Source organism: Trifolium pratense, linkage group LG5, assembly GCF_020283565.1.
Source record: "Trifolium pratense cultivar HEN17-A07 linkage group LG5, ARS_RC_1.1, whole genome shotgun sequence".
Taxonomy (NCBI): domain Eukaryota; kingdom Viridiplantae; phylum Streptophyta; class Magnoliopsida; order Fabales; family Fabaceae; genus Trifolium; species Trifolium pratense.
The window spans coordinates 8,968,109-8,990,317 of record NC_060063.1 but is presented as its reverse complement, the minus strand read 5'-3'; the positions used below and the strand labels follow the sequence as shown (position 1 = coordinate 8,990,317).

General features: G+C 32.8%; 2 protein-coding genes across 4 annotated transcripts; both read left to right on the top strand.

Annotated features, from left to right (window-relative positions):
* The first annotated feature begins 3,684 nt into the window (after nucleotides 1-3,684).
* On the top strand, nucleotides 3,685-8,844 carry LOC123883188 (allantoate deiminase 2). 3 transcript variants are annotated; one of them, XM_045931925.1, is made up of 11 exons: nucleotides 3,685-4,057; nucleotides 5,348-5,439; nucleotides 5,738-5,841; nucleotides 5,913-5,997; nucleotides 6,129-6,245; nucleotides 6,348-6,563; nucleotides 6,670-6,756; nucleotides 6,859-7,101; nucleotides 7,210-7,335; nucleotides 8,074-8,235; nucleotides 8,392-8,844. In XM_045931925.1, exons 1-11 carry the CDS (start codon nucleotides 3,970-3,972, stop codon nucleotides 8,509-8,511), a joined length of 1,440 nt encoding a protein of 479 aa, XP_045787881.1. In that variant the 5' UTR covers nucleotides 3,685-3,969; the 3' UTR covers nucleotides 8,512-8,844. The 3 variants fall into 3 exon arrangements, with proteins under 3 accessions (XP_045787881.1, XP_045787883.1, XP_045787882.1); XM_045931927.1 differs by having other exon boundaries at nucleotides 3,826-4,057; nucleotides 5,395-5,439; nucleotides 5,738-5,831; XM_045931926.1 differs by having other exon boundaries at nucleotides 3,827-4,057; nucleotides 5,395-5,439.
* An 8,024-nt stretch (nucleotides 8,845-16,868) lies between these two features.
* On the top strand, nucleotides 16,869-20,217 carry LOC123885865 (haloacid dehalogenase-like hydrolase domain-containing protein 3). Its single transcript, XM_045935205.1, has 4 exons — nucleotides 16,869-17,058; nucleotides 18,249-18,576; nucleotides 18,800-19,006; nucleotides 19,733-20,217. Exons 2-4 carry the CDS (start codon nucleotides 18,319-18,321, stop codon nucleotides 20,027-20,029), a joined length of 762 nt encoding a protein of 253 aa, XP_045791161.1. The 5' UTR covers nucleotides 16,869-17,058; nucleotides 18,249-18,318; the 3' UTR covers nucleotides 20,030-20,217.
* Nucleotides 20,218-22,209: the final 1,992 nt, after the last annotated feature.

Here is a 22,209-nt window from a genome sequence, read left to right as displayed (position 1 = left end):
ACTAATATCTATAACAATATATAAAGTGGGTGATGGAGTTTGGGCTGGCTTTTTCTTTGGTCCATTTTGCCCTTCGCTATCATTTAAAATAACACTTAACAATAATACCAACAATACCCTTGATTTTTTTTTAGTAGCAACAAAAATCTTTTATTAAGAAACTCACCATAACATAAGACACATATTTTTTTAGTAGCAAAAATCTTTTATTAACAAACACATTATAACATAAGGCATATTATATTTTTTTACATAAGTTAGACACAGACAGGCGTGCTTGCCTGGCCGCGCCTGCCTCGTCCGCTGGTATTGATAATTCAAATATCGCTTATACTCTGACAAACATGATTGTTGTTTCAACAAGTACTCCCTTCGGTCATATATATAAGGAACACACTGAGAAAAACACACATATTAAGGAGACTTTTTCTTTTTATTAAAAATTCTAAAATGTTATGTGTTATTTCAAAACTAACCTTGAAATTTGTTTGTGTAAATAATGCATAACATTGAAATAAATTGAATTTTATACAATTTAATAAAGGTATATAAGCGATTGTCTATTTAATTAAAAAATAAATTTAAAGAGTGTTTCTTATAAAAATGACAAAAAAATTCCAAAGTATTCTTTATATATATAGGACCTGAGGGAGAATGTTATAATTTGATATAATATGAATCTCAATTTTAATTACAATATAGTAGGGAATGGACTGTTGATAACAAAGTCCCATAAATTGGACAAATGATGCCGTACTTCCATGTTAGATGTTCATGCATGTGGATTGAAAGTGCAAAGCATCAATCATCAATAAATAAAAGAGGAGCATTTTTAATTTAACACGGTTTTGTCTGCTTTAGATTCGATTCGATTCTATGGTATCTTCAGAAAACGACAACAGAGCGATTCCTTTTGATTGTGTCGTGGACTACGCGTCACCATAACAAGTCAAATATGGATAAAATATTTTGAAAATTAATTCTCTTAAGAATCTCTCAATTATTTTATTTTATTTTGTTAAGTCTTTGATTCAGAAGAAAACAAGATTTTTCTATTTTCTAATTTAAGGGTGCGTTTGATTTGCTAAAAAATAGGGGGCTGGACAGGACAACTTTTGTTGTACTCTGTTTGATTTGAAATTTGTTATGGGACTGGACAAATTAGATAGCAAGGGACAGGACAAAAACAAGATTTTTTGTCCCTCACTAAACCACGGTACAACTTTTTGTCCACAGTACAAATATAAAAAATACGAAAATACCCATTTTATTTTTGAATATAAAAATATTATCGTCTTATATCTTTTCGGTACAGGTTTGTCCTGTCCTGTATTATCTTGTTCTGTCCTGTACTGTTCTGTCCAGTTCTTGCTGTTTTACGAATCAAACGCACCCTAAAATTCAATCACAGTCAATTTTATTTTTTTAATCTAGAAATTGAATACAACTTATACAAGTTGTTTTCGATTATGTGTTATTTGGTAAAACTTTATAATCATTTGAGTTTAATATCTTGATTAAAATTTATCTATTTTTTTGAAGATAAAATGAGTCAATCCGCATCGTTATATTATTAAACCATATAGAAAAAGATGGGACGGGCTTATAAGTAGAGCTGGGTATGCGGGCTAGCCCGCCCCGTTTAACCCGCCCCGCATAAGCCCGCATATTAAACGGGGCGAACAAGCCCGTCATCAAATATAAACGAGTTTTAAAATTAAGTCCGAGTTCGGTCCGCGTAAGCCCGCGGGTTAAACGGTTAACCCGCGGACTATTACAAAAAAAAAAACTTTTTTCAAAAAAATAAACAAAATTAGTAAAATATTGATATAATAAAAGCTAAAAAAAACTATATTATTAATAATTTTATGTTATAACTTGAACTAACAAATAAAAATAAATAAAGTTTGTGATATATCATTGAGTTTATCTATATTCTCTTTGAAAATAATGCAACTAAAATCAAATTCAACTCATTTTTATCGTAATTATTTCTCCACACATACTTCAAATCCATAAAATAAACCCAGATTATATTGAATAAGAACTTTAACTTGTTCAAAATATAAAAAAGAAATTTAATAGTCCAAACAAATATTAAAAGTACAACCAAAAATCTAATACCACCAACCGATTCAAAAACAAAACAGTAATGTATATAATTAACTAATTGAAAACTGAAGGAAAATAGTCACTCCTGCTTGATGCCTCCATTGTAACACTTGAATTGGATCCGTTGTTGTTGTCCACGTGAGTAAAAATAAGAGTGTGTTGTTGCTTTTTATAATTAGGTTTAGACTTTCTTTTTTTTTTGTTAAAAGTGTTGGATTTGGATATGGACCAAATTATTTATAAATGGTAAATTTTGTAATTAATTATATATATAAAAAAAGAATGCGGGCCACGGGCTAACCCGCGAACCCACGGATTTAACCCGCATAACCCGCAGTTTTAACGGTCCAACCCACACGGGCAAAAATATAAACAGGCCAAAAAAAATGGTCTTAAGACCGCGCGGGCTGCGGGTTAAACGGGTTGGCCCGCGGACCTTGATCCGTATACCCAGCTCTACTTATAAGAGGTGTAAAGTAGAACATCTCACCTAACTTATTTTATATTGGACAAACAACTTTACAAGTAAACCGGTGAACATTTTATCTAAAGATTTATTAATTAGAAACTTTTCAAAATTAATTTAGAAGTGTAAAAATTAAAAACATCCCCATTTTAACAAAAACAACAAATAGATCTAATGAATTCACTAAAAACATAAAAATAAAAAATAAAAAAAATGAAATATCTATGTTACATCTCTAAAACCAGACAAGCAAAGTAAAATATTTGAGTTCGAAAATTAACAAACTATTAGAAAGAGGCAAAAATTATGAAATTAAAGTGTAAAATGAGTCAATGTTAAAGTTAGTAATCAATATTATTAATTTTTGCCGAAGATGGAAATCTAACTCTGACCTTCTCATTTCCACTCGTAATACATCCACACTCGTAACTACCATAGCTGGTGGTCTAGTCTTTTGTTAGGTTTGAGCCTTGTATGATTTTGATCTTTATATTTTTCTTTTCTGTCTCTTTGTAAACTCTGGTAGCTCATCTAGGCACACCTTGTACTGATGTGACTATTTTTAGTTAATATATATTTTATTTTAAGTTCTTCAAAAAAAAAAATACATCCACTCTCGACCACCAAATCGCCACCACGCTCTATGAATGAACAATTATGTTATTTTAATTACTTCTTTATTTATCTGTTATATTATTTTTTTCCTTTTTTTTTTATAAGGTTAGTTACTTCTTTCTCTATCTTACGGATCCTTTGAACTTTCTCCAATCACATCTCATTATATTCTTCTTCTTTTTTTGGTATACACATCTCATTGAGATTTCATTATATTCATTCGGTGGTAAATAAGCTTGAAATTTGTTGTTTTATCATTGGACTAAAGAATTGAAATGGGTCATGTTTCGAGGTACTAGTTAAGGAACTAAAAAAAAAAAAAAAAAAATTGCATTGAAAAAACAAAAATTTAAACTTTTAAAATGTTGACTTCACAGATTTCAAGATAATAATACTATCTTTAGTTACCTTAACCGATACCCGAAGACACCGATTGGCACCTGTTAGCATTTTCTTTGAAATTTGATATGTTGGAGAGGTCAATTCCATGCAGAGTCACAAAGAGAAAAGCAATTAACACAGAACCACTCACTTTATAGGGTCCCCAATTTCTTCCTCGTGCATGTCACGAGTCTTGTTGAAAAACAGCCGCCACCTCTTTCATATTATAACCTTATTCTTCTGTTCGGTTCCTTTGAGATTTGAGAGAGAGAAGAGAGAGAGAACACTCTTCAGTTTCGATTTTGCTTCCTTTTTTCTCGCTCTCTCTCTCTCTCTCTTTCTCCATTTATCTATCATCCATCTAATAACTCACCATAGCCACACACACATACACTATGATTTCCACTTTCACTTTGTTTCATTCTTTCATCTTTTTCTTGTATCTCCTCATCTCAACTCCTTCACGTGCTTCTTTGTTTTCTGGTAATTTCTTTTTCTTTTGTTTTTTTCGTTATTATTAATATCAATATCAATATATAACATTAGAAACAAGTACTAAAAAGCAAGAATCTTAAAGAATATAATATCATTGAACTTTGAAGTTGTTTGTTTGGTTTGTTCTATGAAACTCAGACACTCTTTGGATTAGGTTATGTTTGGTGTTCGATATGTGTCAGTGTCATGTATTCTTAAATTATTAGATGTGATAGTCCGGTGTCTCTGTATGTGTCTGTGCTTCATAGGGTTTGATCTAGTTTAGTTTTGATTCTTGGATGTAATGCTAAGATACCCTTTTAAGGATTCAGCTTCCTTTTTAATGATGTTAGCAAAAAAAAAAAAACCCTTTTTGATTCTTGGAATCTTGGTTGGAATGCAAAGATACCCTTTTAAGGATTCTATTTCTTTTTCCACGATGTTAGCAAAGATTCTCTCTTTTTACTAATTTCTCAGATTTTGGATGCAAAAGAAGCATCTAAGAGAAAGGCATACCCAAATCAACAAATGCCAGCTCAGCTTGTTTGATGGTTGAGAAAATTGAAAAGGGTCTTTTTTAAGTGGTCCCTTGTTGTTCTTGCTTTGACTCTTTTACTGTGTATGCCTTATGGACTTGTTGTGTTGAGTATGTTTTTGTTGATGTCTGAGATGACACTTGATAAACAAAATGAAGATTCTGTTAATGTGATTAGGGAAAGATAAAATACAATAAAACAATGGTGTGTATGTTTCTTGTGTTTACATGATACTATTAGTATGTTGAATTGGTCAATTCATAAGACTTGTTGGTTCAGTAGATGTTTTACGAAGTACTGACACTCCTCAGATTAGGCGTGTCTGGTGTCGGACACGAACAAGACACCGACACTTATGATTACACTGAATTATGTTATTTTCTCAAGTTATTATCGGTGTTGATGTGTCAGTGTCCGGTGTTCGTGCTTCATAGGATGTTTACGATGTAAATGATTATGCATAACAAGTTTGACTTGGATGTCTTAGTTCAATGTCTTTAAATTACAGTCGCGGTTACACTGTCAATGTAGTTGCGATGTTGCTGCGTATATTTTGCGGTCTCCAAAGTAATAAGAGAGTGATGAGTATCTATTTTTCTTAAAATTGGTATATAGGTTTTGTGATTTGTGTTAAGGAATCTGTGTATATTGGTTAGATTTAATTTGTAAAGAGGGGAAAAGAAAATAAATTAAAACAGAAGCAGAAATTAGCTTTTTCAGTTCTTGTTGATGGACATTCTAAATGCTTACTTTAAATGATTAGGAATTGAAACTGGAGATTTAGAAAAAAAGGGTGATTTGTTTCCACAGATTCTTAGAGATGAAGCAGTGGCAAGACTTCATGAGCTTGGAAAGGTACCTAACCTCTTCCACTCATCTTTACTTTTGATCATTTTCCATTAATATTTCTACTCTAATTAAATTTGCATCTGAGTAAATATTCAAATTGGTCTTTGAAATGATAAGACTGTATCAATCTAATCCCTCAAATTATCGATATTCCAAAATGATCCGTGAAGTTGTAAAGTTTTGATCAATGCTGATATGCAACACTCTGCATAAATGGCTAAAATGTATCATAAAAATGTGAATGTTTCTGGTTTACTATAAAATTGTTTGTTCTTAGAGTCTAATGTCGAGGTTGGATAAACAGGTCAGTGATGCTAGTGAATATCTTGAGAGGACATTTTTGAGTCCTGCAACCACGAGGGCAATTGATCTTATCCGAAAATGGATGGAAGATGCTGGTTTGAGAACGTTAGCCTTCTAACTCGTTTAACTCTAAATAGTTTTTGTTAAAGCTTAACTGATGAATTTGTTATATCCAGTTGGGTGGATGAAATGGGAAATGTACATGGTAGAGTTGAGGGTGCAAATGCAAATACAGAAGCGTTATTGATTGGATCTCACATGGTGAGACATATATAAAATTTCGTTAATTTACTTGAATGAAACCGAACCATTTCTTCACAATTAATGGTAGATTTTAGCGAGGATCCATTATTCCAGTCGCTGACTATGATGGATATACTTATTTTGGTTAGGACACTGTTATTGATGCTGGTAAATTTGACGGAGCACTAGGAATAGTGTCTGCAATATCTGCTTTAAAGGTTATGCATGTCAACGGCAACCTGCAAAATCTAAGGCGTCCTGTTGAGGTTAGTCAAGTAGTCGACAAATATAGTTTGCAATATTTTTATTGACATAGTCTGATAGTATCTTATTGATGTCATCTTATTCGTGCCATCTAATCTTTCCAGGTGATTGCATTTTGTGATGAAGAGGGTGTGAGATTTCAAACTACTTTCTTAGGTAGTGGTGCTATAGCTGGTATTTTATCGGCCACAACATTGGAGATACCTGATAAGAAGAATGTAACGATAAAAGATGTTCTTAAAGAGAACTCAATAGAAGCTACGGAGGAAAGCCTTTTAAAGCTCAAGTATGATCCAAAATCTGTATGGGGTTATGTTGAGGTATAACGAGCGTTTGTATTAGTTGTTTATACTTTATAGTAGTGTTTGTCTTAATAATTTCATCAACATTTTGAGAATTTACTAACCTGCTTCTTATGCGCTGCAGCTTCACATTGAGCAGGGTCCGGTCCTAGAACAAGTTGGTTTCCCACTTGGTGTGGTTAAAGGCATAGCTGGCCAGACGCGATTGAAGGTAAAAAATATTATCGACATGTTTAAGCATTTGAAAGTAATCAGTAATAGTATCCAAAAATTGAACTGAAATATGATATTAATGATAAGCTATTTTGTGTAGGTTACGGTTAAAGGCTCGCAAGGTCATGCGGGAACAGTTCCAATGTCCATGCGCCAGGATCCTATGGTGGCTGCTGCTGAACAAATTGTACTTATGGAAAACCTATGCAAACATCCTGAAGAATACCTTTCTTATGGCGGTCATTGCAGCGATTCATCGACAAAATCGCTTTCAAGTTCACTTGTTTGTACTGTTGGTGAAATATCAACATGGCCAAGTGCTAGTAATGTCATTCCAGGGCAGGCAAGCGATGAATTTCCAAAATGTTGTTGACATGGTGATCTCCAAGTGGATATGTTGTTTTCTTTCTTAATTTTAATCCTATGATGACAATGTGATGATTTGTTTCAGGTTACATATACCGTTGATATACGAGCAATTGATGATCTTGGACGTGAGGCCGTTATATATGATTTATCCAATCGAATTTATCAGATATGTGACAAGCGTTCAGTTTCATGCCTTATTGAACACAAGGTATGGCCTTATCAAGCTTAACCCAACATATTCTTATGCTTAAAATGAACTTCAAGGTCGTGCCTTCCTAAGGGAGAGGGAGTAACTGAAAAATCCGGATCCTTATAAAAATAAATGTGATTTTTGATTAAGTACTTGTTAATTGATTAGGTGATTAATCTAATCAATTAAACTATTAGACTAATCCACTTGGGTTGGTCTGGTGGTATTGGCTTGGGACCTGGGAGTGTGCTCCTCCTTAAGGTCTCAGGTTCAATTCTCCAAAAAAAAAAATTAAACTGTTAGACTTAATCGATTAAGTACTGGTTAATCGGTTAAGTGATTAATCTAGTCGGTTAAATTGTGTGCTATGAAACACCAACACAAACACTAGTAATAATTTGAGAAAATAGAATAATTGAATGCAACCACACGTGTCGGACACCCAACATGCCTTCAATGTGAAGCATCGGTGCTACATCGGTTGTGGGGCATAATACCCACAGGTTGATTTCTAGGGAAGAAACACACACTACTTACCAATGTGCTACGCTCACAAATTAAAGTTTTATAAACGCTAATTGTTGCTTCAAAAAAAAAAACGCTAATTTTAAATAGGTTTTTTGTTGGTTGACGTAAAGTAAGGGCTTGAGCCGTGCCTTATACTTGAATTTCTCTTGTTTAGGTTTTTTTTGTTTTTTTCTTCAGTTTGTTTTCTGAACTGTATATCAACCAATAACTTTTCTGTGTTCACCTCAGCATGATGCAGGTGCTGTGATTTGTGATTCTGAACTAAGTTCACAGCTTAAGTCTGCAGCTTATTCTGCACTCAAGAGAATGGAGGATGACATTCAAGATGAAGTACCGATATTAATGAGTGGAGCAGGACATGATGCCATGGCAATGTCTCGCTTAACAAAGGTTTTGACTTCTTTTCTCTTTCTTTCTGTATATAGATAGGTTTGTTTCGAGTCTTAATGTTTTGTTTTAGGATAAACAATTATTAGTATATTAGTTGTTACGTTGGTATTTTCCTCTTCACCTGTTGAATATGACAATGAACGGGGATTTGAACAGGTGGCAATGTTATTTGTACGTTGTCGCGGAGGCATAAGTCACTCTCCACAAGAGGATGTGCTAGATAACGATATATGGGCAGCCGGTTTAGCAACCTTATCATTTCTGGAAAATCTATAATATCTATGTAAGCCAATTCTACGGTGCACAAGTATTGCACCACATACAAGTTTGTTTCTACGATTAAATCAATAAGTCTCACTATTGGATTAAATGAGATATGATGAGACGTATTGATCCAATGGTAGAAAATAAACCTGTGCACGGTGCAATTATAAACCAAATATGTATATATTGTATTTGTAGCATGTAATTATAGGTTAATTTATTGAGATTATTCATAATTCAACACTTCATTTGAATTAACCTCTTATTATAAAGAGGCCCCCAAATTTGTAACAATTGAAGTTGTTGCAATTTGTGTTGTGACAACCAAGTCTTCCTTGATCATAATGAGTGCTCAAAGTTACAAATGTATTCAATAAATAAATTGAAGAAAAAGGCCAATTTGTTCATACTTGCATTTGTCAAAAGTAACTATAGTAGCTTCTTATGATACAAGATGGAAAAAGAAAGTGATGCTGAGGTAGAAAACTACATTCACTACATTTTATCTTTACCTAGTTTGTTGTTTTCTCTTTTACAACATGAAGAATATTGAAATGGAGAAACTTGCATGGTATATGTGTGAACATTGTAAGAGGATATGTTTGTCATCATTGGTAGAAGGCATTTGAACTTAAGTTTGAATATATAGTTTAAATAAGGGGCTTTTTTGGTTTGAGCTTATAAAAAATAGTTTAAGGAAATAAATATGTTTTTTATGTTAATTCATAAGTTTTCATTAATGAAAATTGTATCTTCATAAGTTTTTTTTTTTCATAAGCTATCTTCACAAGCTTATAAATAATACAGTACCTAATTTTTTTTTTGTTTTGCATAAGTTGTTTTACATAAATTCAAAAATAAGGCAATTCAAACATATCCTAAGTGTTTATTCAATAAACGCTAATTGAAGTGTATGGTTTTTTATTTTTATTCCATTTTAAATTGCAATCTTAAGGTGATTTTTTTTAGAAGAGAAGTGCCAAGAACACACTATTTTCAACATTCTTTGTGGCACTTTGTTACTTATTTGGCGAAATTAATGAATTGCACTATTTATGTGGAACTTGTTTTTAAAGTGAGATTAATCGATGATTTTATCCAGAGTTTTATTGTGTTTTCTTATCGGTCATCTGCTTAAAAATGTAAGATAAAATAACTTATTCATGGTATAATATTTTTTTATTTATTCACATGAAAGAAGAAGGCAAGTTCTAACATGCACAAGTGCACCATATTGTGCACGATACACAAGTTAGCGATTTCATTATAACGAATACGAATTTTATAAAATTCACCGTTGGATTAAAAGTTTATGTCATATAGATCATCCATAAAAAAATTTAAAAAAATTAAAAATCATTTGATATGTTATTGAGACTCATAAAGATTAACGGTATTTAATAGAAATTTATAATCCGTTAATTTTGACCGGTTTTAATAACATATCAAATGATTTTCAATTTTTTCAAAAAAAAATTATGGATGATCTATATCATATAAACTTTCAATCAAACGGTAGATTTTGTAAAATTCGTATTCGTTATAATGAAATCGCTAACTTGTGCACCGTGCACCATATGGTGCACCCGCGCATGTTAGCCAAAGCCTGAAAAGAAGATTAAGGTCTATGATGCCAAATACTCCCTCTAATCCTCTATATAAAAAATATTTTATTTTTTAGATTCATCGTAAAATTAATTAATCGGACTATATTTTTCATGTATATAGAGCATCAACTAACAATTAAAATTATAGATATAGTTTCCATAGTTTCACTTACTCCCTCCGTCCCAAAAAGAATGACCCATTTTGAATATATGCACTATTCATATATATTGTTTTGACCATATTTTTCTACTAATAAATAAAAATAAATATTAACATATAAGATGTTGTTAGATTCGTCTCGATGAGTATTTTCAAAATATCAATTTTTTATAATTTTTACTATTATACAATTAAAGATATTAGTCGCCAAAGTTATGCATTGGCATGCGTGTTTCGGTCAACTGGGTAATTCTTTTTGGGACGGAGGGAGTATATACTAGTGGTACATCATACCCTTTCCAAAGAATAATGTATGACCAAAAAATAGAACCAAACCCCGTGATTTGGAAACTTATTAATTAGCCAACAAACACCACGTGTAACATGTACATAAATCTAGGCTTTTCCAAAAGTTTGGACTTTGGAGAGTCCTAGGCCATGGTTTTTGTTTGGGTCTTAGCAAAGCAAACGGTATTAAGTTGGTACTCCAAACAATATCTGAAGCTGTTTCATATTTAGCGAATTACCACTACAGTAGATATCCATCGCGACCACGGTTTTTCTTTCATGGTTTTGACTAACTATTTATGGAAATTATTAAGTACTCCGTACCAATTCTTTTTTTTCTTCTTCCGCCCATACCGAGTTCACTGAACCGTTTAATTTGATTTGAAGAATAATTATGATATCAAGTGATTTTAATTTCTTTTAATCGCAGTTGTGGGGATAATTAAGTACCACATTTTAAACAAAAAGTAAGCTTTTCATTGTCATTAATTTAACTATTACTTTAAAAATCAAACATTTATTTTTATTTGTAAATATATACTAGTTTACTGACCATGACCAATAATGAATCCATCTAAGTCAAAGAGATGTTGAACCTAACTAGAACCCAGGGATAACATTTGCTATATTTGTTTATTTTAATTTATAAATTAATTCTCCTTAACAATATAAATAATTGAAATTTAATTATCCGTTATTGTGATTAACCTACAATCCTAAGACATCTTTTATTTTATTGGTTATTCTTGATTTTTTAAATCAAAATCCTTTCTTATAAGAAAAGAGACCTGGAAATCGGTGAATGCTATATATATCTAAATATCTAATAGGTTAAGCTCTTGGAGTAGTCGTCAATTATTAATTTGGTGTTGGTAAGCATTTCTGTTTACGTTTTTTTTTTAAGGCTCCTAGTTGTATCCTAAAACAACTAGTGAAGATTCAAAGGAATATTCTGTCGGGAGGTGATATTGAGGATAAAAAGTTGTGTTGGTTTAAGTGAGATCAAATTTGTGTACCTAAGGATCAAGGAGGATTAGGGGTACAAATAATTGAACTCTTTAATGCTCTGTTGCTAAGCAAATGAAAATGGAGGTTACTAGTTGATGGAGAAACGGCGTGGACTGATTTGTTGAGCTTTAGGTAGGATTTGGATTCTGTGCAGTTGACTGCACGCAGTCAGTAAATTTGGACCGTCCGATCAAGATCAGACGGCTCAGATTTTAAGATCAAATTTTAATTATAAAATTTGATCTTAAACTTTGGACTGTCTTATCTTGATCAGACGGACTGGACGTGGCCGACTGCACTGCAGTCACTAAATTCCTGACTGCACTGCAGTCACTAAATTCCTGACTGCACTGAACCCAAATCCCTTTAGGTATGGTCATTTACCCACTATTTGAGTGAGGTAACACCTTAGATTGGAGCTAAGGATTCTATTTGGTGGAAGGATGTAATAGGTATTGGTAGGGTGATTGATGAGGATGATTTGTTTAAATCCAATGTGGGATGTTGTGTTGGTGATTACAATAACATTGGATTTTGGAAGTTTAAGTGGTTTGGAAATTATTTTTTTAGTGATTTATTTCGTAATATTTTTGCTAAAGAAGAATTTCACGATGTTATGATTGAAAATGACTGAAAAATAAATAAAGGTGCGTGTGTGTCAACGCGGGGTGGTTAAGTGTTTTCGAATCCCTCCCTTACTTCTGCTTGGTGGTTAATTCCCTTGTTCATCTCTATCAGGATTAGTCTTCTAAAATAGGTTCGGAAGCACTCGTTCCGTATTTCTATTACAAATTGGTCAGAGCCTAGTTAGAGTTGCCTTTACTCTGCTTAAATATCCTCGCCTCAGTCGGTTCCAATTACTCGTTTAGACTTTGGTATCATTACCCTTAAGCTCAATGTGTCGCAAACTGTCACGTGTTCCTCAAACTAGTCCTAACTCTGACTTCAGACAAAATTTATCGTCCTAGACTAAGCTTTTAATCCTATACTAAGACCTTAGATACTGAATTTAATGGTCTCATGTTGGACCTTAACACACCGTCCTTCGTTCGGGATAACTAGCTTCGTTTTCTATCCGATATTCATTAGCTCCTTAGATTTTATTCTAATTTGATCAGTATTAAAATAAATATAAAAACCAGACAATAAAAGAGTTTCAATAGGAACAACTGAATTTATACCCAAATTATACAAAACCAAGCATTTGTAAGGAAGTTCATCGACTCCACCTAACCTAGGAAAAATAAATTACAAAGATAATAAAGAAAAGAACCGTATTGGCCGTGGAGTTCCTTGGCCCTCCTTGCCTCCTCCTTAGAGTTCTCTTAACTCTAGAGTGAATATTCAATGTCTTTGAATATTTTGGAATGAATAATAGTGAAGGAGGAATACTCTATTTATTGTTTTTCAGGTGGGTTTGGGTTTTTTCTGCGCGTCCATCGCACCCATCGTGGCCACAATGGCGTGTAATTTCACCTCATCGGATCATATCGTGATACGGTGAAAAATCTTCTCTAGATTTTCTGCTTTCTTCAACCGCCTTTATCGTGCCACGATGACAAGTCATCGTGGTACAATGGTAAAGATTTGTTGAAGATTTTCTTCAATTTAAACCGTCTTCTCATCGCGCCACGTTGGGATCGCATCGTGGGTATGATGGTTGCGTTGTTTATCACATTTTTGCCCTTTTTTGCTGCTATTTCAACTTTTCTTGCTTCTGGGCCAAATAACTTCACTTTTTCAGGTATTTGCTTGCTTTTGGGCTTCAATTACTATTAAAACTACCCTAATTTGCTACTAAAAACATCATATAATTGACTGTCATCAGTTGTCTGTGATGAACAACAACTAAAATGCTCTTAAGGAACTATTGATAAGTTTTATTCTTCAACGAGGTTTTGTCTAATGCCTTCCAGTTATTGGATGACATTAAAGCTATGTCTTGAGTTTGGTTTAGTGGTCGTTCTAACTACAATTTTTTTTTTCTCTTTTTTAATTTGGGTATCGATCTTTTAGCATGTCTTCAAAACATATAATAACTTGTTTCGTATTGTAGTGAACCTTATACGAATTTTGCTTATTAAAAAGAAAAATAGATTTTGAAAAAGAAAAACCAAGGATCCCAAAACTTACAAAATAGGGTCAAAAAGGAAAATTAGAGACAATATGAGAGTAAAAGCCAAATAGATGCTGACAAAGACAAAACAAAAGAATATTACTATAGTATATACTTTGTCCATTTCTAAATATAATATTTGTTTGTTGACAAAATTTCTAAATATAAAATTATGTTATCTAGTTTTTTCTTTTTGTAAAGTAGAGGGCTAACGTCGAAAAGAAAGAAAACTACACAATTAAACGAATATTTCTAAGCATGCAAGCTCTAGATATATCGTCAAAAAGAATAATCTACCTTTTTTTAACCATCTATTATGTTATATAAATCACATATGAACAAATTGATATTAATATTAATTTTATGGTTGTATTTTTTATCTTCTAACTTTTACAAAATTGCTATTTTGACCTATTAATTTTTAAAATAACATTCTTGACCCTTAACTTCTATAAACTTGTGATTTCGGCTTCTTTAAAGTCAATGTACACATGTAACAAATGACTCATGTACTATGTCTTGTCATGTAGACAATGACTCAAATACCACATCAGTATATGTGGCAAGTCATGCTGACGTGACATGCTGACGTAGACAATGACTCTAATCCCCTTGATGTGGCTGAGATCCATTTAAGGAGTTGATCTCTGCCAATAAATGCTTCTTTATACTCACCGGCAGGCAGGCTTGTTTCTGTGATTTTGGTGGCCTATGGGCAAACTTAAAATTTGGCCCTAATTTGAATTCTTAAAAAAAACATTGAATTCAACTGCTAAAATATTTTTTTTAATGAAATTACTGTCATGTCAACAATCACAAAAAAATAATTGACTCTGAAAGATTCTTCGGGTGATTGTATTCCTCATCATTATTATTTTCGTCACATTGACTTTTCTTAAAGCTACAATGTTTTGTTGGAAGTGTCGACTCTATACCTATATATCAAATGCAAGACTTTTGACAATATTCATGCTAGATGGAAAATCTCCACAAAGTACAACATTACCCTCCACTTATTTTCATTATTATTGTAACTCCAACGCACGTTTAACTTAGATTGCAACTTCTTATGATATATTATTGTAAATATAAATAATTATTTCTAATGGTATTATTGTAAATATAAATCTAAAATATATTTAAATTTAAAATCTTCAAAATCTATTTAGGCATATTATTTTTAACCATTAAATTTTTTGGTATTTAGGGTCTGTTTGAAATAGTTTATTTTTGATATTATACGAAACAACTTATGCAAATAAATAAGTTTTTATTATGTTAATTTATAAGTTCCAACTAACATAAATTATATTTTTATAAGCTATTTTTTCATAAACTATCTTGACAAATTTATAATAATACATAAAAAATTATTCATTTGTATAAATTGTTTTGTATAAGCTCAAAAATAAGTACTCCTAAAAAATACTAATTTTATTTATTTTAAACGGACCCTTATTTATTTTGGCGGCTTAAATGCAGTTTTGCCCCCCTTGTTTTGATTAAATCGGAATTTTACCCCCCCTGTTTTAAAACGCGGACTTTTACCCCCTCAGTTTTATAATTTTTTGGATTTTGCCCCCCCTAAAATTCTGCTTTCGAGTTACAACTTTAAAGCTTCGCACACAACTCAATTTTGATTAATAATTCACCAAAAGGATACCGAAATGACCGTAATCGAGTTATCTTTCCACATAATCAAACCCCACTGAATTTGGAGTTACAAAGAGATTTTAATTACCGTTTTAGTGAAGGTATGTCCCCCAAAATTCTGCAAAAAATCTGCTTTCGAGTCACAACTTCAAAGCTTCGCATACAACTCAATTTGGATCCATAATTCACCAAACGGTTACCGAAATGACCATGATCGAGTTAGCTTTCCACTGAATCAAACCCCACTAAATTTGGAGTTACAGAGAGAGATTAATTACCGTTTTAGTGAAGGTCTGTCCAATTACTAATTCTGCAGAAATCTACTTGTGATCTTCAAATTCAACATCGTCTACCGAACACATCGTAACTCCAAATTCGACGAAATCGAAATGCCAACAAGGGTAATTTCGTTAGATTTCCATACATGTAAATAGTATTAAAAAAGGAGCTACAGGGTGAGAGGAATGACGAAAATACCAGTAGTAGTTTCATACGATATTTAATTTGAACAGACCTTCACTAAAACGGTAATTAATCTCTCTCTGTAACTCCAAATTTAGTGGAGTTTGATTCTGTGGAAAACTAACTCGATTGCGGTCGTTTCGATACCAGTTTGGTGAATTATTAATCCAAATTGAGTTATGTGCGAAGCTTTGAACTTGAGGTTCAGAACCAGATTTTGTGCAAAATTTTGGTGGGGGGCAAAATCCAACAAATTATAAAATAGGGGGGTAAAATTCCGCATTTTAAAATAGGGGGGGTAAAATTCCGCATTTTTCAAAATAGGGGGGGTAAAACTGCATTTAAGCCTATTTTGGCATATATAATATTAATATACCCCTAAAAAATTAGCTTGTAGGGGCCATGGCCATCTCCCTCCTTCAGATACGGCCCTGCCGACCAGGAATCACCAATATATGTGGCAAGTCTTGCTGACGTGATATGTAAGTTATTGTCTACGTGGTAAAACATGCTGACGTAGACAATGACTCTAATTTCATAGAGGTGATTGAGATCCATTTAAAATGTTGACTTCTCCCAATAAATGCTTCTTTATACTCACCGGCCGGGGATCACCAATATTATTTTTATTTATGAAAAATGAAAAATAAACAGAAAAAGATGATAAATATTAGGCTTAATTAATAAAATGGTCCCTTAAAGACATTTTTGGTTTCAGATTGGTCCCTTAAAGAAAAAAAGGTCCAAATAGGTCCTTAAAGACATATCCGTTAATCAGTTTGGTCCCTAAAAAGAGGTATAAATAGGACCAAACTGATTAACGGATATGTTTTTAAGGGACCTATTCAGACCTTTTTTTTTCTTTAAGGGACCTATTTAGACTTTTTTTTCTTTAAGGGACCAATATGAAACCCAAAATATCTTTAAGGGACCATTTTATTAATTAAGCCTAAATATTAAGGTAGTATAAAAAAAAATCTAAAATTAACAACAAAAAAAAAAAAGAAAGAAAAGAAATTGAAAAAGTGAGTAATTATAAATCTAGGGGCTGTTGTTGATTGATGATTCCCATTAACAATCAATCCCTGTCTTCGAAAACAAGAAAACAGCTTTCTCTCTCTCTCTCACACGCACGCAATACACTTCCTTTTCTTTCTTCATCTCATCTATAAAATGGAGTAACCAATGACACTGTAGTTGACACCATTTCTCTGATTTCGACACAAAGTATCAATTCTTTTCTGTTTTCTTAGCTTCTTCTTCTGGTAAGAATATGATTCTTCTTCATCTCTTAAATCTTTGGAATATTAATAATTTGTTTCATTTGAATAAAAGAATTGTAAAATATTAATCTTTTTTGTCAAACATTTTCTGGGTCTTCACCAAAATATACTCTAGTATTGCATCTGTATGTTTTTTCATTGAATTTGTTCTTTTGTATAAATGGTGTTTCTTGCATGGATGTGAGTATGTCTGTGTTTTTCTTTGCTTTGCAGTGTTTTGTTCTGTTTGAAATCCCTTGTTTTAATGGGTTTTGTCACAATTTCAATTTGACTAATTTCCTATTAAGGTTTTATTATTGTGTTTACAAGCTATGCCCGGAAATCTATGAAGCACAGACACAGACACCGGATAAGGACACTGGCATTGACACGTCCGACAATAACTTGAGAAAGTGAAATAATTCAGTGTAATCGTATGTGTTGGTGTCGTGCCGGTGTCTGACATTGGGACACATCTAATCTGAGGAGTGGTCAGTGCTTCATAGCTGGAAATAGTAGAAACAAGAATGTTGTTTTTTTTTGCATTAATGGGTTTATATTCAAGAGTGCATTCTTGGTGTTTGTTAATTGTACTACCAGTGAGATAGAGGATAGATGGGTTGATTTCAGATTGAGGGTTGTTGTGATGATAGAGATTGGAGAATATGCTACATTTTTGGAATCATTTGTACCTGGTTAACTTTTACACTTATTGTTAGTAACTGATAATTTCAGATTGAGTGTTGTTCTTATGATCATAGAGATTGGAGAATATGCTACATTTTGGAATCATTTGTATGCTTTTTACCTTTTACTTTTATTGTTGGTAATTGGTAATTTTTAATGTAAATCTTGTACATGCATTGTTACAAATTAATTTTAATATTTATGCTCTTGGATCTTGTGCATTTAAATGACCTGTTACTGAGGAAATAGTTTAGGTCTGTATGAGATATTCTTCAAGTGGTGTAGTGTAGCTCAATCTCAGTTTATTTAACTGAGAATGATTATAACATGAGACTGATAGCAGACAATGTGGTTTTGTAAATTTGAGTAAAATTATGATTATAACATAGGAGGCCAGTGGCCAACCATAGAAGAAGCTTAGAAATGAGTTTTGTATAATAATTCCTTGAAATGATGGAAAAAGTATGTTAGAAAGTGTGTTTCTAACTTGTGAATCATATATGCAGGCTTTGATATCAAGTTTGAAGGAGTTCAATACTTTGCCGTGTTACTCGGTTCCTTGTAATTTGTGCTACCATGTCAATATTGCCTAAACTACGCTGTGTCACTGTAGATGTTACCGGCACCCTAATGGCTTACAAAGGGGAGCTTGGTGACTATTATTGCATGGCAGCCAAAGCTGCCGGCCGTCCATGCCCAGACTACAAACGAATGCACGAGGGATTTAAGTATGCATATAAGGACATGGCAAAGAACTATCCATGTTTTGGGTTTGCAGCCAAAATGCCTAACATTGTGTGGTGGAAAACCTGTGTGCAAAATTCTTTTGTCAGGGTAAGGATATTTGTCGAAGTCATTACAGTTGGTGAAATATATTTACATTTGCATAGTAAGAAATGTATCATATTTAGTTTGGTCCTAAATTTGTCTTCTACAAGTGAGTTCAGCTTTATTGTAAGCTATCTAATCAAGCAATGAATTGAAGATTTATGATGCCTGCATTCTCATCTGTGAAAATTCCCTGAAATTGATGGAGAAATTTTGTTTTTTCTGGCAGGCTGGATATGAATATGATGAAGAGACATTTGAAAAGATTTTCAGACGTATCTATGCATCCTTTGGTTCATCTGCGCCATATACTGTCTTTCCAGATTCCAAACCGTTTCTTAGATGGCTTCGTGGAAAGGGTCTCAAAGTTGGCATTGTGAGCAATGCTGAGTATCGATATCGAGATGTGATTCTTCCTGCTTTAGGTTTAAATCAGGTAAACTTCCATGATTTTCTTAGTTTTCTGTCAGAATTATAAATGTGTTTAAAAGATATACTAACATTTAGTATTGTCATAGAGACCACTTAAATAGTTAACTACAAAGTGGCACAGTATAGTATCACATACAGAAACATCCACAAGTGCCGGCACAAAATTGTGTATGGTAGAGATGTTAATATATAGAATGTAGCACCTCCACTTTGTAACACATGCGATTACGGGTTCATGTTTAATGAATTTCGACAAATCCAAAGCTCCTATTAGATCACATTTAATCAAAATTATGTTGAACTGTAGTCTATTCAGAAGCAAAATTTACTAATCAATTCAAGCTTCTTTGTTCATCGATACATATTTGACACGGTCTTAACAATTAAGGCTGTCTTTGTGTTGACTTATTTGAGCTTATCTACTAAGCATAAGCCCTTGTGAGACTGTTTTGGAGATCTTATAGAAACACTTATGACATGTCTATAAGCTTTTTACAACTTATTTTTATAAGTTCGCCATAATAACTTACGAAAACAGCTTATACCTTAAATGAAAAGAATTTGACTTTTGTTATAGCAATAACTTATACATAAGCACTTATATGATAAGCACTTGTGCTAGAAGTGCTTAATTAAGCTGTTTATCTAAACAGCTTGTTCAAAAAAAGTTGTTTATCTAACCCTGAGACAAGAATGTTTGATTGTTATAATGTTTGGTTTGATGATGCAGGGATCTGAGTGGGACTTTGGCGTGTTTTCTGGCCTTGAAGGCGTTGAGAAGCCAGACCCAAGAATTTATGAGATTGCACTTGAAAGGGCTGGAAACATTGCACCTGAAGAAACTTTACATATCGGCGATAGCATGCGCAAAGACTATGAGCCAGCTAAGAGCATAGGAATGCATGCACTACTGTTAGATAGATTTAAGACACCAGAAGCTGTAGAGTGGAGGAAATCCGGTGCAGTTGTTCTTCCTGACTTAACGACAACACAAGAATGGCTGTCTTCGGAGAAGTCAACTTGCTAGAGGCCCGATCTTTGCCATAGTAGTCTATTTATGTATCATTTTGCTCATCTAATGACATACATGTGTTCTATACCATTCCGGCAAGTATCATAACTGAGCCATGCTTGAGGATATATGTTGGCAGGAGTGTGATCTTCTGATGTAGCTCTACCATAACTTTGGAATACAATTGTTATATTCAAATGTTACTTTCTCTTCCTTAGACCTTAGTCACTTAGTTTCTCATGTATTTATCTCCTCGGCCTAGCCTAGTCCGAGATATGAATATCTCGAGGGCTGAATATACTGCTGTAGTAGATACACTGTTTTATGTTGTATTCAATCATGGCCGTTGGTTTAAGATCAGACGGTTCAGATTACACATCAGTTATAAAACAGTTAAATGATCTCAGCCCTTGATATAAATTGTACGGCTGACAACAGTAACTGTGTGACTCAGTTTCACACTCGTCAAATCCAATTCCATATCTCGATGATGTAAAATATACTTAATTTTGAATAAGAAAAGGTCATTTCATCATAAAAAGTAAAAGTTGGCTACCAAGCTACAATTGATTCAAATGGAAGTCATGATTTTAAACCAACAGTATTCGATTCTAAGATGATTAAGTGTCTCATATGGTCTATGGTGAATGTGAATCCATGTTTGAAATGGTAATTTGGAACAACAACTGATAACACTTCTCGTAAGTAAAAGTTTATAGTATTAGTACTTGTTTTTATGATTATGCTCATTTTACTTGGGAAATGTTTATAAAAGTCAACGGTGATTGAGATAGTAGATGGTTAATTAGATCTTCTGTTACTGTTAGTATATAGAAAAGCTATGTTGCGGACCGAGTACCGGTACCGGGTACGTACCGGTACGCGTATGGTACTCTCCCGGTACGCACCGACGCCGTACCTAATTTTTTTTTTTTTGTTTTTTGCAATGGGTACATGCGTGGTACACCAATCTAAAAAAACACGGTTTTTTTTTTCTCCTTTTTCTTTCATTATTAGTTTTTTTTATAGGAAGATTTACGTTTTTTATTTGTTTATAATATAAAGTAGCAACTATTCCTAAAAAACAATAACAAAGTAGCCGCCGGAATTATTCACTCATTCATTGAAAAAGAATAGACTAAATTCAAAGAGAGATGAAGATCTAGTTTTTATTCATACCAATCTTCGTCTTCTCTCAAGAAAGAGAAATATTAATACTTATAATGAAAGCGCAACAAAAATGTGAGATATTCGTAGAGATGAATGAGATTTATTTAATATATAGTTGATATTCTTGAAATTGCTAGTCTTTCTCGTGGTGAACCTAACTAGATGTCACTTTTTTTAGTGACGATGATGAGGGAAATAATTGACTCTTTTTGAGCTAATTGGTTTTTAATTTCATATTTTGATGTTTCGAACAATTTAAATTACATTTAAAGTGTGGTGTGATATTTTTTATGTTTAATTATTTGTTTTAACAATATAACTATATTATTTGATATATATAATTATATTTTTTTAAAAAATTATAGGGACGTACCCGTACCTTATTTTTTCTAAAAATGACGTACCCCATACCGGTACCGGGTATCGGTACCGTACCCGCATCCGGGCAACATAGTAGAAAAGTTATTGTATTCATAAGTTTCTTCACTCCTCTATAGACTATAGCCATAGATTCTCTTAAATTTTCAAATCTTAAGGGCACATATGGACAAAACAACTGACAACAACTATAATGTCCATAACTTGGTGGTCTATATTAAGTAAAACTACATTTGGTTTTGATCATTGTTAATATAAAATTTGTTCAAAGTAGTGGAATATTCATGTCAATTACTCTCTTGAGTTCTTATAATTTGTTTTTATTTTTATTTTTATTTCTTTTTTAAAAATTTATCGATGAGAGAACTCAAAGAGAGTAGTTGGACTTGGACTAATGTGAAAACTTCAACTATTTTCCAAAGTGGAACACGCGCGTATGCTTTAACTACTCATCATTTGCCCCCAACTTAGCTTTAGCATACAAGTATCTTCACACCGAGTACTTCACACTCGTATACCATACTGAACTCAAAATTTTATTATTTGATTTATCTTAAATGTGTGATTTTCAGGATTCTAAATTATCCAGCATATCACTGTATATCTAAATGTAAGATCTATTAGATATGTTTATCTTTTTCCACAGT

What these genes read in the sequence shown, in the direction of transcription:
- LOC123883188 (XM_045931925.1), top strand. Translation starts at nt 3,970, where the DNA reads ATGATTTCCACTTTCACTTTGTTTCATTCTTTCATCTTTTTCTTGTAT. An exon ending in GAAGATGCTGGTTTGAGAAC is followed by an intron (nt 5,842 to 5,912) that starts GTTAGCCTTCTA and finishes TGTTATATCCAG; the next exon opens with TTGGGTGGATGAAATGGGAA. An exon ending in CAATGTCTCGCTTAACAAAG is followed by an intron (nt 8,236 to 8,391) that starts GTTTTGACTTCT and finishes GGATTTGAACAG; the next exon opens with GTGGCAATGTTATTTGTACG.
- LOC123885865 (XM_045935205.1), top strand. Translation starts at nt 18,319, where the DNA reads ATGTCAATATTGCCTAAACTACGCTGTGTCACTGTAGATGTTACCGGC. An exon ending in TGCAAAATTCTTTTGTCAGG is followed by an intron (nt 18,577 to 18,799) that starts GTAAGGATATTT and finishes TTTTTCTGGCAG; the next exon opens with GCTGGATATGAATATGATGA. An exon ending in CTGCTTTAGGTTTAAATCAG is followed by an intron (nt 19,007 to 19,732) that starts GTAAACTTCCAT and finishes TTGATGATGCAG; the next exon opens with GGATCTGAGTGGGACTTTGG.